Below are 14387 nucleotides of genomic sequence, written 5' to 3'. Positions count from 1 at the left end.
CATCTGTAAAATGGGGTTTAAGACTGTGAGCCCCCTGTGGGATAGGGACTGTGTCCAACCTGATTGGCTTGTATCTAGCCCAGCGCTTAGTACAGTGCCTGGCATATAGTAAGCACTTATCAGATACCATAAAAAAATAGAATTGCTGCAAAGGTTGTGGTAGCAGTGATGGCTATAGGGTCTGAGGCTGCAGGCTTCAGTCACATTATTCTGTTCCCACTGTATTAGAAAATCCCGGCTCTGCCAATCGCTTGCTGTATGACCTTAACTTCTCAATAGCTCACTTCTCCTGTTCTCCTTCCTATTTAGATGGGAAGCTCGATGCGGGCTGTGCCCAACCTGATTAGTTTGTATCTACCGCAGTGCCTGGCACATAGTCAGTGCTTAACAACTACCACTAAAAAAAAAAATTAGGGACTGTGTCCAATCTAATTCCCTTGTAACTACCCCAGTGCTTAGAACAGTGTTTGAGAGATAGTAGCGCTTAACAAATACCATTAAAAATAAAAGTGAGCTCCTTGGGGACCAGTGATGCTAATTCTCATTTTGCATTTTTTCCCCAGTGTCCTGCACACAGTGGGCTCTTAATAGATAACAATAATGATGGCATTTATTAAGCGCTTACTATGTGAAAAGCACTGTTCTAAGCGCTGGGGAGGTTACAAGGTGATCAGGTTGTCCCACAGGGGACTCACAGTCTTAATCCACATTTTACAGATGAGGTAACTGAGGCCCAGAGAAGTGAAGTGACTTGCCCAAAGTCACACAGCTGACAACTGGCGGAGCCAGGATTTGAACCCATGACCCCTGACTCCAAAGCCCGTGTTCTTTCCACTGAGCCATGCTGCTTCTCATAAGCAGATGCTGCTGCTTCTACTAATACTATCAATCAATCAATCGTATTTATTGAGCACTTACTGTGTGCAGAGCACTGTACTAAGTGCTTGGGAAGTACAAGTTGGCAACATATAGAGACAGTCCCTACCCAACAGTGGGCTCAATACTATTATTAGTATCACTACTACTGCTACTACTCAGCATTTACACAGTAAAATCTTATTTTTGGCCAAGAATCAAAAGTTACTTCATTTATACACTAACAGAATTAGATTAATAACCTCAAAATTTACTCTGGGACAATTTCAGAACATTCCAATAAGTTTCCACAACTGAAAAGATAATTATACTTCTCCTCCTGGGCCTAGTACTCATTTGTTTTGAGACTCAACATAACAGTCATCGATAAGAGCTGTGGGAAAGGGGGTCTTAAAATGAATTTTTTAAAATTTTATGCCAACATCTTGTTTTGAGGAATCAAAAAAACCCTATCGTACTGCTAGGACTGCAAGATTTTCCAAAGCAGGAGAGAAATTGAAACACATTTCTTTGGTCTTTCCGATCCATTTGAAAATTCTAAAAATCCAAGCTTCGCCGGTATCACTGTGCCGATTTAATCTTTGTGACAGCATCAAGGACTACCGTACTTATGACATCCTTTATTCAATTCACATAGAAAAAACATGCTGAATTAATGTAAAACAGTACAGTATTAATGTAAAATGTTCAGTGCACATTAGGTAAACAAGTCATTAGCATACAAACCCATTTTTAAAGGCCTGCACAGGCCCACTGAACATGTTAGGAATAACAACGCTTTTCGGAGCTTAAATTAAAAATTGTGCTTAGCTCTTCCCCAACCCTCCCTCAAAAAAAGAAAGCATCTGCCCTAAATAAGAGACATTCTATCATCTAACTGAAACTTAACTTCTGTTAATCACAGAACACAGCATGATCTAAAATGTCACCATGCACATGAACTATGGCCTCGGGAAAGAACAGTGTCATGCAGAATTCTGGGAACTAGACTTAAGTGTGGAGAATGTATGGGGCCCTCTGCCCCAGATGGATGAAACTATCATTTATTCCTCTTAACAGATGCTGAATTCTAGGCTCTGCACGACCAGAAGGGGTAGTGGGCCTGACACAAAATACCTTTATTCAAACCAAACACGAGGCGGTTTCTTCCCCGTATCTGGGCTGTGCCCACTCTGGCTAAAAGGAAAAGACAACGTAAAGAAAACTACACAGCAACACAGACTTCAGTTCGGTGCTACTTCACCAGTTTGGGATCCCGCCAAGGGCATGGAGGGAGTAATCCATTCTCCTCAAGTCTGAAAACCACCAGGAAAACGAAGTGCTATATAGCCAGTGGAGACCCGGCCATTTTAAAGACGCTCTCTGATGACAAAAGACCAGGAATTGACAGTGTCCAAGTCAAACTATCGCTGCTCCCAAATGCCAGCAGCCCCTCAAACGTTCCAAACGAAGAACTGAAGCATTTAGTTACTCATCTTCCCAGACACACAGAATTAAAAAAAAATTCCTTGTAAAACCCCACAACTCACAGAGGTCCGGTTTACAGGCGGGTAAGAAAGGTGTGGGAGAAAAGACTCAGCTGAATCCTTTTCCCTTCTTAATCGGTCAATGGGAACCAAATCTAAGGAAAAAAAACCAAACACCGCTTGGAAACCGCCATTTTCATCTTATGGGACGAGGGCAAACCCCCTCAGTTAAAGGGAACAGAGTCAGTTTTTAGTAGCTTTTGATGGGCTGGCACTGGAAAGGCTGTTCTGGATTTTTCTTTTGGCTGACTGATTCACACTCTTACTCCTCTTCTCAGGGATAAAGGAAGCAGCCCAAGGAGACTGAAGGGGATTATGAAGATTATGCAACTCCGAGGACACCTTTAAAAAGGATGACCCCAACTTCTGATCTTCAAATAACCGTGGCGAGTTGCTGAGCAAAAAGCCCTGGGAGAACTCCCGCTGAAACAAACAGTTCTGGGGCTTGAATTCACTCGTTCCCGAATTGGGAGTCCCAAACAGGGGGAAGTTCTCATTCACCTCCTGGTCGGTTGGAGACAGGATGAAAAAAGAGGCCGGTTTCCACTCATTCTTACTTCCTGACTGATCACTCAACAGGGAACATCGGACGACGCCCGGTTTGGTTCTCTCTTCCAGCTTCTTGTCCACTTCCTCCAGGAATTCACTACACGGAGCCGCTTTGGACGGCGTATCCAAGTCCACGGACTTAAAGCTGTTGTTGTAGGGGCTCTTGCTGTTGTCAGACTCGGACATCATGGAGTCCAGCTCGGAGATCTTATCCAGGTAAGCGGCATCCATCGACGCTTCACTGGATGTTCTCGTGCGATTCATCTCAAAAGAACGGATGGAATGTAACCTTTTCGAGAGGCAAGAGCTTGTCTTCTCGTTGGCTTTCATAGCTAGTTCCCCCGAGGGATTCGCTCCTGGATCCGGCTCTGAACTTTCAAAACCTAAGCTTGGGGAGTAGTCGGTCGGGCAACAATCCCAAAACACCGCCTTTTCCGGATTGAAGCACTCTGACTTCCTCCTGTTTTCCCCGCTGCTTGACCCCAGTTCGGGGGGATCTTTGACACAGTCACCGGGGGCTCCACAGAAATCATCGAACACCAGCTTCCTCAGATGGTTTGCGTGTTTCCTGATGCCCTTGGCTTTCACCAGGGAACCTTCCTGGTTGTCTGGGGTGTTCAGCTGAAGGCAGCTGAGGGACAGAGAGGGAGTAGAAGGAGCCGGAAGATCATAGAGTTCTTCATCTTTGTAGGATGCCCCATCATCGGACTTGTTGCTCCACCGTCTTTCCAAGCAAGCCCCGATACTGGGGTCGGCGATACCTGCTGGTTGAACTTCACGGCCCGGGAAGAGTTCTTTGCCTTTATCGCAGCTCGGCTCGGCCTCGTTTGAGCTCTCCGGGCTCGTCATGCTGGTGCAAACTCCGCTGCCCTCCGACTGGCTGCTCCCCGCTGCTTGGGCTGGGGGTGGGGGACTCTGGCTAGAAGGCACAGGTAGCTCCCCCAGGGTCTCTCCCGGGCTTTCCAGGGCCGCGGCGGCTTCCTTACCGCCCTCGTCGCCGGCGCCGCCCTCAGGAGGTGCGCTTTGGCCAATGGAGCTGGAGCTTTCCATCTCCTCACTGTGGTTTTTCAGATGGGAGATTTGAGATTCTAGTTCCTCGATATACTTATCGCTGCGCTCCAGAGCTTTCTTGAGGCGACTCGTTTCGCGTTCATACTGTTCCACTTTAGACTGAAGGGCGGCGACCGTAAACCTGCCAAACCTGCAACAAATGTAAGGACGGTTAATTCTCCCAAACGGGGTCTCTCATTCACTTTTTTTTGTTCTCTTGGTGATTAAAAGCATGAATAATTCTACTCTTTCAGTTCTGCATGGGCAGTTCTAGAGTCTGGAACACAAGCACCCAGCAAAATGATCAGAATATAGCCAACAGATGATCACTCTCCCTACCTTCAAAGCCTCACTGAAGGCACATCTTCTCCAAGGGGCCTTCCCTGATTAGGCCTTCAATTCCTCTTCTTCCACTCCCTCCTGTCTTGCCCTTGCAGTTGGATTTGCAATCTTTAGTCACCCCTCCCTCAGCCCCACAGCACTTATGTACGTATCTGTAATTGATTTACATTCATGTCTGTCTCCCCCTCTAGACTGTAAGCTCATTGTGGGCAGGGAACATGTCTATCAACTCTGTTATAGCGTACTCTCCCAAGTATTTAGTACAATGGTCTGTACACAGTAAACACTCAAGAAATATGACCGATTGATTGATAGGACTTTTCCCTTATAATCATTTTGCCTCTTTTCAGTAATGGTGGTGAACTGATAACCATATAGTTTGCCAATCAAAATCAGGTCGCTGATTTCTCAATACGCAGAAATTTTCTGAAGATCACCCATGCAAGCTCTAACGATTCATCTCACTCACGCATCCTCTAAAACAATGGCAGAGATTTATGATAACATTTGAACAGTGGTCCACATGTTGAAATATTTACATTCAATCATTTTCCTTCTGCACAGCAGTGTTTTACAAGGCATTTCTTCCGCAATGTCACCTTGTCAGATATAAAATGCCGAACTGAAATTCAGAAATCTCTACCGGTTAGTCCTTGGAAGAGTGGTTTTAAATACTTACCCCTTTCAATAACAGCCATCTTCGATCTACAGCTTTTACCTGGTGTCGATAAGGACCGTGCTGTAACACATCTCAGAGCTGCTTATTTTGGGCATTTTACTACGGTGAGAGATGTCAATCTTTTTTTCCTCCCAACTTTTGAAATGTGGCTTCTGGGTTTATGGTTCAGAGACATTACCCATAAACACATTTTCACACTATTCCTGGGAATGCGCTGAGAGTTCCTAGCTAAGTGAGCTATTCCCCTCCCTGCTCCGACTTTGATCACTCTTCTACCCTTCCCTCAGGGCAGGTAACGGAGTCAACTGTCTGCTCTAATTCCAACTGTCCATGGACAAGGAGGAATAAACAAACCCCAAATCTTCTTGGCAGGTGATCGTTCTTGGGCTCAAACAGACCAGATTCTTGAATTCTTACAAAATCGTTGCTCCTTTTTGCTCTTTATCAGTCACTCATATTCACTGAGCGCTTACTGTGTGCAGAGCAATGTACTAAGAACTTGGGAGAGTACAATATAACAATAAACAGACACATGCACTGCCCACAATGAGCTTACAGTCTAGAAGGGGAGACAGACATTAGTATGAGTAAGTACATTACAGACACGTATATAAGTGCTGTGGGGCTGGAAGGGGGGATGAATAAAGGGAGCTAGTCAGGGAGATGCAGAGGGGAGTGGGCAAGTTGAAAGGAAGGCTTAGTTAGGGAAGGCTTCTTGGAAGAGATAATTCTTTGAAGAATACATATGACCTCACTTAATCAATCAACCAACCAAAGGTAGCAGTGTCATTAGACCTTCGGAGAGGACGACAGAGTGAGTAATCATGATTATTGCCCTTAAGAAGCTTTCAATCTAGCAGCAGAAGGCACTTGCAATCCAGTCGATAGTTGACTCTCTCTGCAGGAGTGATGCTTGCCCTCCTTAGGAGGGATTCAAAGCCACCGTTTTGGGGGGTCAGGCTCCCGGGCGTCTTTGATACTAAGTCCACCTCCCCCCCTTCATATTAATTCAAGTGGTGTCAGATCACAAGAGATGAATTCCTCTCTCCAGATATCTCTGGTCTCGCTGAGCTGATTGACTATGTTCTTCTGCACACGGTAAGCATTGATTGATTGATTCTTTTTCAATAATAATTATGGTATTTGTTAAGCATTTACTATGTGCCAGCCCTGTACTAAGTGCTGGAAAAAAAATGAAACTTCCCTGACCAGGAATCGAACCCGGGCCGTGGTGGTGAGAGTGCTGAATCTTAACAACTTTTGTACTTCCTCCCGCTTCTGCGGTACTTGAAAACCTGAAATACTGTCACTCCCAAAGATATAAACTGTAAGCCCATTGTAGGCAGGAAACATGACTGTTTATTGCTATATTGCACTCTCCCAAGAGTTTAGTACAGTGCTCTGCAAACTGTAAGCGCTCAATAAATACAACCAAATGAATGAATCTGCATCTTCTTCCTCTGATGAAGCCTGTTTTAGCAATCAATCCATCAATCAATTATTGAGTTCTTACTATGTGCAGTTCACTATACTAATGAGCTTACAGTCTGGAGAAGGAGAAGAAGACAGGCATTATTATGAATAAGTTACAGATATGTACTGTGGGGCTGAAGGAGGGGGTGAATATCAAGGGCTTAAAGGATTCAGTTCCGAATGCCCAGATGAATCAGAAGGGAGAGGGAATTGGGGAAAGGAAAGCTTAGTTGGCGAAGGACTCTTGGAGGAGATGTGACCTTAATCAGGCTTTGAAGGTGAGGAGAGTGGTGAGCTAGTGTATATGAAGGGGTGGGGAACCCCGGGCTTCTCTCCAGATCTCAGACCAGTCGCTGTGTACAGACATTTTTCTGTACACAGTAAGCCAAAAAGGGCATGGGAAAGGGGGTTGGAGGTGAGATAGAGGCTGCAAACTGGTGTTGAAGGAGCAAAGCTTGTGGGCTGGGCTGTAGTAGGAGATAAGTGAGGTAAGGTAGGAGGGGGCAAGGTGATTGAGTGCTTTAAAGCCAATGGCAAGAAGTTAGCAGTGAACAAAATTACTCCATCCCTTCCACTGGGAAAGGTACCGAGGCCTTGTACAGTGCTCTGCACACAGTAAGTGCTCAGTAAATAACACCGATTGATTGATTGATTGTATAGGGCTCTTCCAGGAGCAATTAATAAGGATCTATGAATCAATCAATCAATCAATCAATTGTATTTATTGAGTGCTTACTCTGTGCAGAGCACTGTATTAAGTGCTTGGGAAGTACAAGTTGGCAACATATAGAGACAGTCCCTACCCAACAGTGGGCTCACAGTCTAGAAGGGGGAGACAGAACAAAACCAAGCATATTAACAAAATAAAATAGAATAGATATGTACAAGTAAAATAAATAAATAAATAGAGTAATAAATATGTACAAACATATATACATATATACAGGTGCTGTGGGGAAGGAAAGGAGGTAAGACGGTGGGGATGGAGAGGGGGGCGAGGGGGAGAGGAAGGAGGGGGCTCAGTCTGGGAAGGCCTGCTGGAGGAGGTGAGCTCTCAGTAGGGCCTTGAAGGGAAGACACACATCTAGGTTACTTTCCCATGAAAGGAAGTGAACTACACAAAAGTCTTTTCAGTAAGTGACAAGAGAGTAGTGTTGGACTTCGGGTCAAAAAGAGATAAAATTTGTTAGATGGCATGTTTAAATGAACTCAGTATGTGTTACAGTTTATTTTTTCCCATTTTAAAACTAGTTAATTTTGAAAAGCCAGGTCTGAATCATTGAGCAAAATAAGCTCCTTTTGAACATGGAACAAATGGAAAAAAATTCCCCAACAGATATTTGAACTCAGACTTCACAGTTACAAAACACACACACACACACACACACACACACAAACACACACCTGAGCAAGTTTGAAACGGAGGAACTACGTAATATGTTTATTTAATGCAACAACATTAGTGACAATTTCAAATTTGCTCACCAAGAGAAAGCTATGTATTCTCCAGTGAAGTTATTATAGCAAGTGTCCTCAGGTGAAAAATAAAACTGCTCAAAACCAAGTGGTACTAATACAGAATATGTCAACTGCAGTAGAGGGATGCATTTGGGACCAGCAGAGTTAGGAAATATCACACCAACTACAAGTAAGTGTGTTATTCTCAATGGAAAATCTTAACAGTTCTCACCTGCTTCTCAGTCAGTCAGCAGAGATGCTTAGGCAATTTTAGGGTCTGCAGAAACTTGACTGTTTCAAATAATGTCCAAAAGGCTTTTTAACAAATAATTATCGTGAGAAGCAGCGTGGCTCAGTGGAAAGAGCACGGGCTTGGGAGTCCAAGGTCATGAGTTCTAATCCCAGCTCCGCCACTTGTTAGCTGTGTGACTTTGGGCAAGTCACTTAACTTCTCTGTGCCTCAGTTACCTCATCTGTAAAATGGGGATTAAGACTGTGAGCCTCACATGGGACAACCTGATCACCTTGTATCCCCCCCAGCGCTTAGAACAGTGCTTCACACAAAGTAAGTGTTTAACAAATATCATCACCATTATTGTAATTTATTGCCTTATTGTTATTCTGCATGTTACGTGCTTATTGTGTGGTCTAAGCACTGGGATGGATATAAATTAATCAGATTGGACACAGTCCATGTCCCACATGGGGCTCAGAGTCTAAATTGGAGAAGGAACAGATATTGAATCCCCACTTTACAGATGAGGAAACTGAAGCACAGAGAAGTTAGGAGACTTGTCCCAGGTCACACAGCAAGCAAGTGGCATAGCTGGATTAGAACCCAGATCCTCTCACTACCAGATCCGTGTTCCCTCCAGGAGGCCGTGCTTGCCAGGAGAGGCTGTATTCCTAATTTGATTGATTTCATTTTGGCCGGAGCAAATATTGATTCAAACAACAGAATTTAAGTATCTACAAAATCAAATTCAGGGACCCTGATGGGCTTTGACGGTATAAGCAACAACCCTTTTTGCCAATTCGGCTAAATTACTTGCAAAGGCATCACTTTCAGGTTCACTGAGATCAAAGAAGCAGTGTGGCCGAGTGGAAAGAGCCCGGGCCTGGCAGTCAGAGGACCTGGGTTCTAATCCCGACTCGCCTATTTGTCTGCTGTATCATCTTGGGCACGTCACTTAACCTCTCTGTGCCCCAGTTACCTCATCTGGAAAATGGGGATTAAGCCTGTGAGCCCCATTTGGACATGGATTGTGTCCAACCTGATTATCTTGAAACTACCCCAACACATGGAACATGGTAAGTGCTTAACAAATTCCTTTTTTTAAAAAAGGAAATTATTTCAAAAGGAACTAAAATCCTAATGAGCAGGCATGTACCATTTCTGAGATATTAAAAGCTAATTTCTGTCAGGGAGGTTGGTTTTATTAGTAATCCTCCACTTGCCTGCTGTATGACCAAGCAGTGTGAACTTGTGGTAAGAGTGGGGGTCTGGGGTCAGAGGACCTGGATTCTAACCCTGCCTTTGCCACTTGCCTACTGCGTAGCGTTGGACAAGTGATTTCACTTCTACGTGCCTGTGTTTCCTCATCTGTAAAACAGAGATTGAATACTTGTTCTCTCTCCTACTTAGACTGTGAACCCCAAGTGGGTAAGCAGCGTGGCTCAGTGGAAACAGCATGGGCTCTGGAGTCAGAGGTCAGGGGTTCAAATCCCGGCTCCGCCAATTATCAGCTGTGTGACTCTGGGAAAGTCACTTAACTTCTCTGGGCCTCAGTTACCTCATCTGTAAAATGGGGATTGACTGTGAGCCCCTCGTGGGACAACCTGATCACCTTGTAACCTCCCCAGTACTGAACAAATGCCATCATTATTATTATTAAGGACTGTGTTTAACCCGATTATCTTGTACCTACCACTGCACCTTACTACACTGCTTCTTTTTATGATATTTGTTAAGTGCTACGTGCCAAGCACTGGATTAAGCACTGGGGTAGCTAAACGCTAATCACATTGGACATAGTCCATGTCCCACATGGGGCTCACAGTCCTAATCCCCAATTTACAGAGGAGGTAACTGAGGTACAGAGATATTAACTTGCCCAAGGTCACACAGCAGATAAAAGGCTAAGCTGGGATTAGAACCCAAGTCCTTCTGACTCTCAGGCCCACGCTCTATCCACTAGGCCACACGGCTTCTCACTGCTTAGTACAGTGTTCTGCACATAGAAAGTGATTCACACATACATAATTATTGCTAAACACAGGTTTGTGCAAAATTTAATAAATCTAGTTGCTTCTGCCTTTCAACCCATTCTTGTACCTTTTAAAAAGAGAATTCTTCCCATACCCAAAATGTGAGTGAAGAGAGACACAGAGTAAGACAGTAAATGTTTAGACACATCACTGAATGTAAGATCCTTTTCCTATAAGGGACCACTGTTATAAGAAGTAAAACACTCAGGAATGTTTTCACCTTGTTTTTCTATTCCCCTCTTTGAATTTCATCATCATCATTATCATCATCATGAAGGTATTTATAGAGCCCCTATTGAGTACAAAGCCCTTTTCTAGATGATTGGAGGCCATACATCACTTAGCACTCAACCCTGAAGACACAGTCCTTGTCTTTAAGACATGGTCCCTGTCCTTGAAGAACTTACAATTTAATGAGGCAAGGAAACCCTTTACAAGAGGAACACAAGCCCAAATGTCAGAGGGAGACAGAGGCCTGGACAGATCTGCAAAGTTTGCAAATGACAGAAGGTCTCCCTTAGGCACTTAGTGAAATGTCTCTACTAGGTCACATGCTCTGATCTGGTCCCAAAATGCTTTAATGAAGATTCCTTAACAGGCAAAAAGAGCTGCCTTTATTTTAAAATATCGCCAGGGATGAAAGTAGGAATCCTTTCTTACTGAAATGCCCAAACCCTGAGCTTTTTATATTGTGATCATCCCAAGGAAGAGGGACCTGCATCTAATTCCCACCTGTGTATTCCGAGTGCTTAGTACAGTGCTCTGCACACAATAAGGGCTTAAAAAATACTATTCATCCTACTACTGTGGCTCATAGGCTCATATTAGGGGACTGCTGGGTGCAAAGCACTGATTGTACTGGACACCTCTGGGAAACAATACATATCATCCGGCACTGCGGTGTAGTAGAGAGATCATGGGCCTGGGAGTGGAGGGAATATGTACCAGCTTTGGGGGGAGGCGGGAGAAAGGAGAAAGAGAGAGGGAGGGGGAGAGGAAAAGGGGGGCTTAGTCCGGGAAAGGGGAGCTTAACGTGCAGATCTAGGAGGCGGGAGGCAGTGGCAGAGGAAGCTCAAATGTTTCCAAATCATTCACCCCTTAATGCAGATCTGGGAGGCAACATGGCCTAGTGGATGGAGCACAGGCCTGGGAGCCAGAAGGAACTGGGTTCTAATCCTGGCTCTGCCACTTGTCTGCTGTGTCACCTTGGGCAAGAATCACTTCTGTGTGCCTCAGTTCCCTCATTTGGAAAATGGGGATTAAGACCGCCAGCCCCATGTGGGACAGAGGACTGTATCCAACTGACTAGCTTGCATCTATTACAGCATCTAAAACAGTAAGTGACACATAGTAAGCACTTAACAAATACCATCATTATTATCTGGTGCTTGTTTTACCGAAGCCACGGTTTAGCTTGTCCTGACTTACTTTCCCCTGTGATCTTTCCCTCTCCCCCTCCCTCCAAATTTCTCCCTTCTCCCCCCCCCCCCGCCCCCCTGCAAAGCTAGTGCATATTCCCTCCACCTACTTTATCCGCTATCTTCTCTTCGCCTGGGACTGACAAGATATTTCTCACTGCATGGGACGTAAATAATCCCCTCACAGAAAGAAATGCCCCTCGAACCCACCACAATAATAATAATAATGATGGCATTTGTTAAGCGCTTACTATGTGCCAAGCACTGTTCTAAGCGCTGGGGGGATACAAGGTAATCAGGTTGTCCCACATGGGGCTCACAGTCTTAATCCCCATTTTACAGATGAGGGAACTGAGGCACAGAGAAGTTAAGTGACTTGCCCAAAGTCACACAGCTGACAAGTGGCGGAGCTGGGATTAGAACCCGTGACCTCTGACTCCCAAGGCCGTGCTCTTTCCTCTGAGCCACGCTGCTTCACATATGCCTGACCCTTGGAGCCTGGTGGATAGTACTGGCAATGTTCCATAGTTCCAGGGCAACCGCTGATCGGATAAGGGGCCGGAATAGGATTCCCTCAGTCCCAAATTAACCTGGGCTCCTCTCTGGAACTCAAGAGTTTGGTGACATGGCACTTTCTGCATCCCCATAAAACTACGCTGTGAAGCAGTGTGGTCTAGTGGAAAGAGCTCAGGCCTGCATGTCAGAGGACCTGGGTTCTAATCCCAGCTCTGCCATTTGACTGTTGTGTGATCTTCTCAGTGCCTCAGTTTCTTATCTGAAAAATGGGGAGTCGACAGGGACCTGTTCTCTGTCCCCCTTAGACTGTGAACCCCATGTGAAATGGGGACTGCACCCAGCCTAATTATCTTGTCTATCCCCACACTTGGTGTTGTTCTCAGCCCAAAGCAAGCACTTAACAAGTACCTGTCAGTCAACTGTATTTATTGAGCACTTCTTGTATGCACTGCACTGTACTAAGCACTTGGAATAGTACAATATCACAGACATATTCCCTGTCCATAACAAGCTTTCAGCTTTGATGGGGAGACAGACATTAATATAAAATATAAATTACAAATAGGTACCTAAGTGCTGCGGGGCTGGAAGGGGGATGAATGAAAGGCAACAAGTCAGGGTGACACAGAAGGGAGTGGGAGAATGGGAAAGGAGGGCTTAGTGAGGGAAGATTTCTTGGAGGCGACGTGCTTTCGATAAGGCTTTGAAGTGGGGGGAGAGCAATTGTCTGTTGGATATGAGGGAGAGAGGGTGTACCAGACCAGAGGCAGGACGTGGGTGAGAGGTTGGGGGCCATATAGATGAGATGGAGGTACAGTGAGAATGTTATTCATTCATTCGCATTTATTGAGCACTTACTGTGTGCAGACCACTGTACTAAGTGCTTGGGAAGTACAAGTTGGCAACATATAGAGACGGTCCCTACCCAACAGTGGGCTCACAGTCTAGAAGGGGGAGACAGAGAACAAAAGCATTAGCACCACAGTTCTTATTACTGCTCTGCTCCAAAACCACATGACATCTTTGGAAACTTGCACCCTGGAAGAATAAAAGGATCATGTAGAATTTTTTGTTAAGCAATTGCTGGCAGTATAATCAATTTCCCCTCTCCCTCTCAGTGAATCCCTGCAAAAAAGACTTTGCCCTCTGCATCCCTTTCATCTTCTGCCTCTATGCCACTCTTCCGGCAGGTCCTCTACACTCCCCGATGTTGTAATGCTGTTATTTTATGCTCCACAGACTGCAATCTACTTTAGAGAGCAGCGGGTGTGAGCATTTTCGGGGCTTGCCACGCAGTGGATATCCTGGTGGATATCCAGGAGATGCTGCAGCAAGATGACCATCTGAAGTGGATGTGAGGCTGGGAAGGGAAGAGAGGAGACAAAGGGCAAAGAGGTGCAGATGCGGATCTGAAGGGAAAGCGGCTGGGTGAGGAGAGCAGGAAGGAAGAGGGTGTTCACACACTGAGGATCTGTGAATGTTCTGAGATTTATTCTCCTTCTCCTCCTCCCCATTTCTCCCAACAAAAGAGGAGGATGAGGACCAAAGCAGTGAAGCGGGGAAGGTCAGCCACGGAAGGAGTGATGGAGATTTCTACTCAGGGATTGACTGCACAAAATTTTTGACCTGTCCCATTTATATTAATGTCTGTCTCCCCCTTTAGACTGTAAATTCAGGCAGGGAACAGGTCTACGAACTTTGTTGCACTCTTCCAAGCACTTAGTTCAGTGCTCTGCACATTGTAAGCGCTGAATGACTGATTGATATTACCCATTTATAAAAATAACTATAATGATCTGGTACCTCAAGATTCAGCAGAATTTAGTTCCTTAAGAATGCAGCTGTATCATGGGGTAGGTTTTACCCCATAGTTTTACATGGTATAAACATTGGGACCCATTACACAACCTCTCAAAAGATATGAAATTTCTGAATGTGCTTCTTTATTACTTTAACAAAAATTAACAGTACTCTGCTTCAATACTGCTGTGAGCCCCTTTTAGACTGTGAGCCCACTGTTGGGTAGGGACTGTCTCTATATGTTGCCAACTCGTACTTCCCAAGCGCTTAGTACAGTGCTCTGCACACAGTAAGTGCTCAATAAATACGATTGATGATGATGGTGATGATGCTACATTAGGTAGCAGTAGACTAATTTTTGTTAAAGTAATTTAGAGAACAAAATCACAATATTAACTAAATTAGGAACTGAAGTATGATTATGAATCTCTG

At 44.8% G+C, this 14387-nt stretch overlaps 1 protein-coding gene across 1 annotated transcript in view; it reads right to left on the bottom strand.

The window, feature by feature from the left end:
• Positions 1-1476: 1476 nt before the first annotated feature.
• Positions 1477-14387, bottom strand: part of OBI1 (ORC ubiquitin ligase 1) — a 45579-nt gene continuing 32668 nt past the window's right edge. Inside the window, exon 6 of the mRNA XM_038759890.1 lies at positions 1477-4152. Within this exon, the coding sequence (XP_038615818.1) occupies positions 2586-4152 (1567 nt within the window). The 3' untranslated portion in view covers positions 1477-2585. The remainder of the gene's footprint in view (positions 4153-14387) is intronic.

The sequence above is a fragment of the Tachyglossus aculeatus genome, chromosome 17, assembly GCF_015852505.1.
Source record: "Tachyglossus aculeatus isolate mTacAcu1 chromosome 17, mTacAcu1.pri, whole genome shotgun sequence".
NCBI lineage: Eukaryota > Metazoa > Chordata > Mammalia > Monotremata > Tachyglossidae > Tachyglossus > Tachyglossus aculeatus.
The sequence above is the reverse complement of the archived record's forward strand: the minus strand, read 5'-3'. Positions and strand labels throughout refer to the sequence as shown.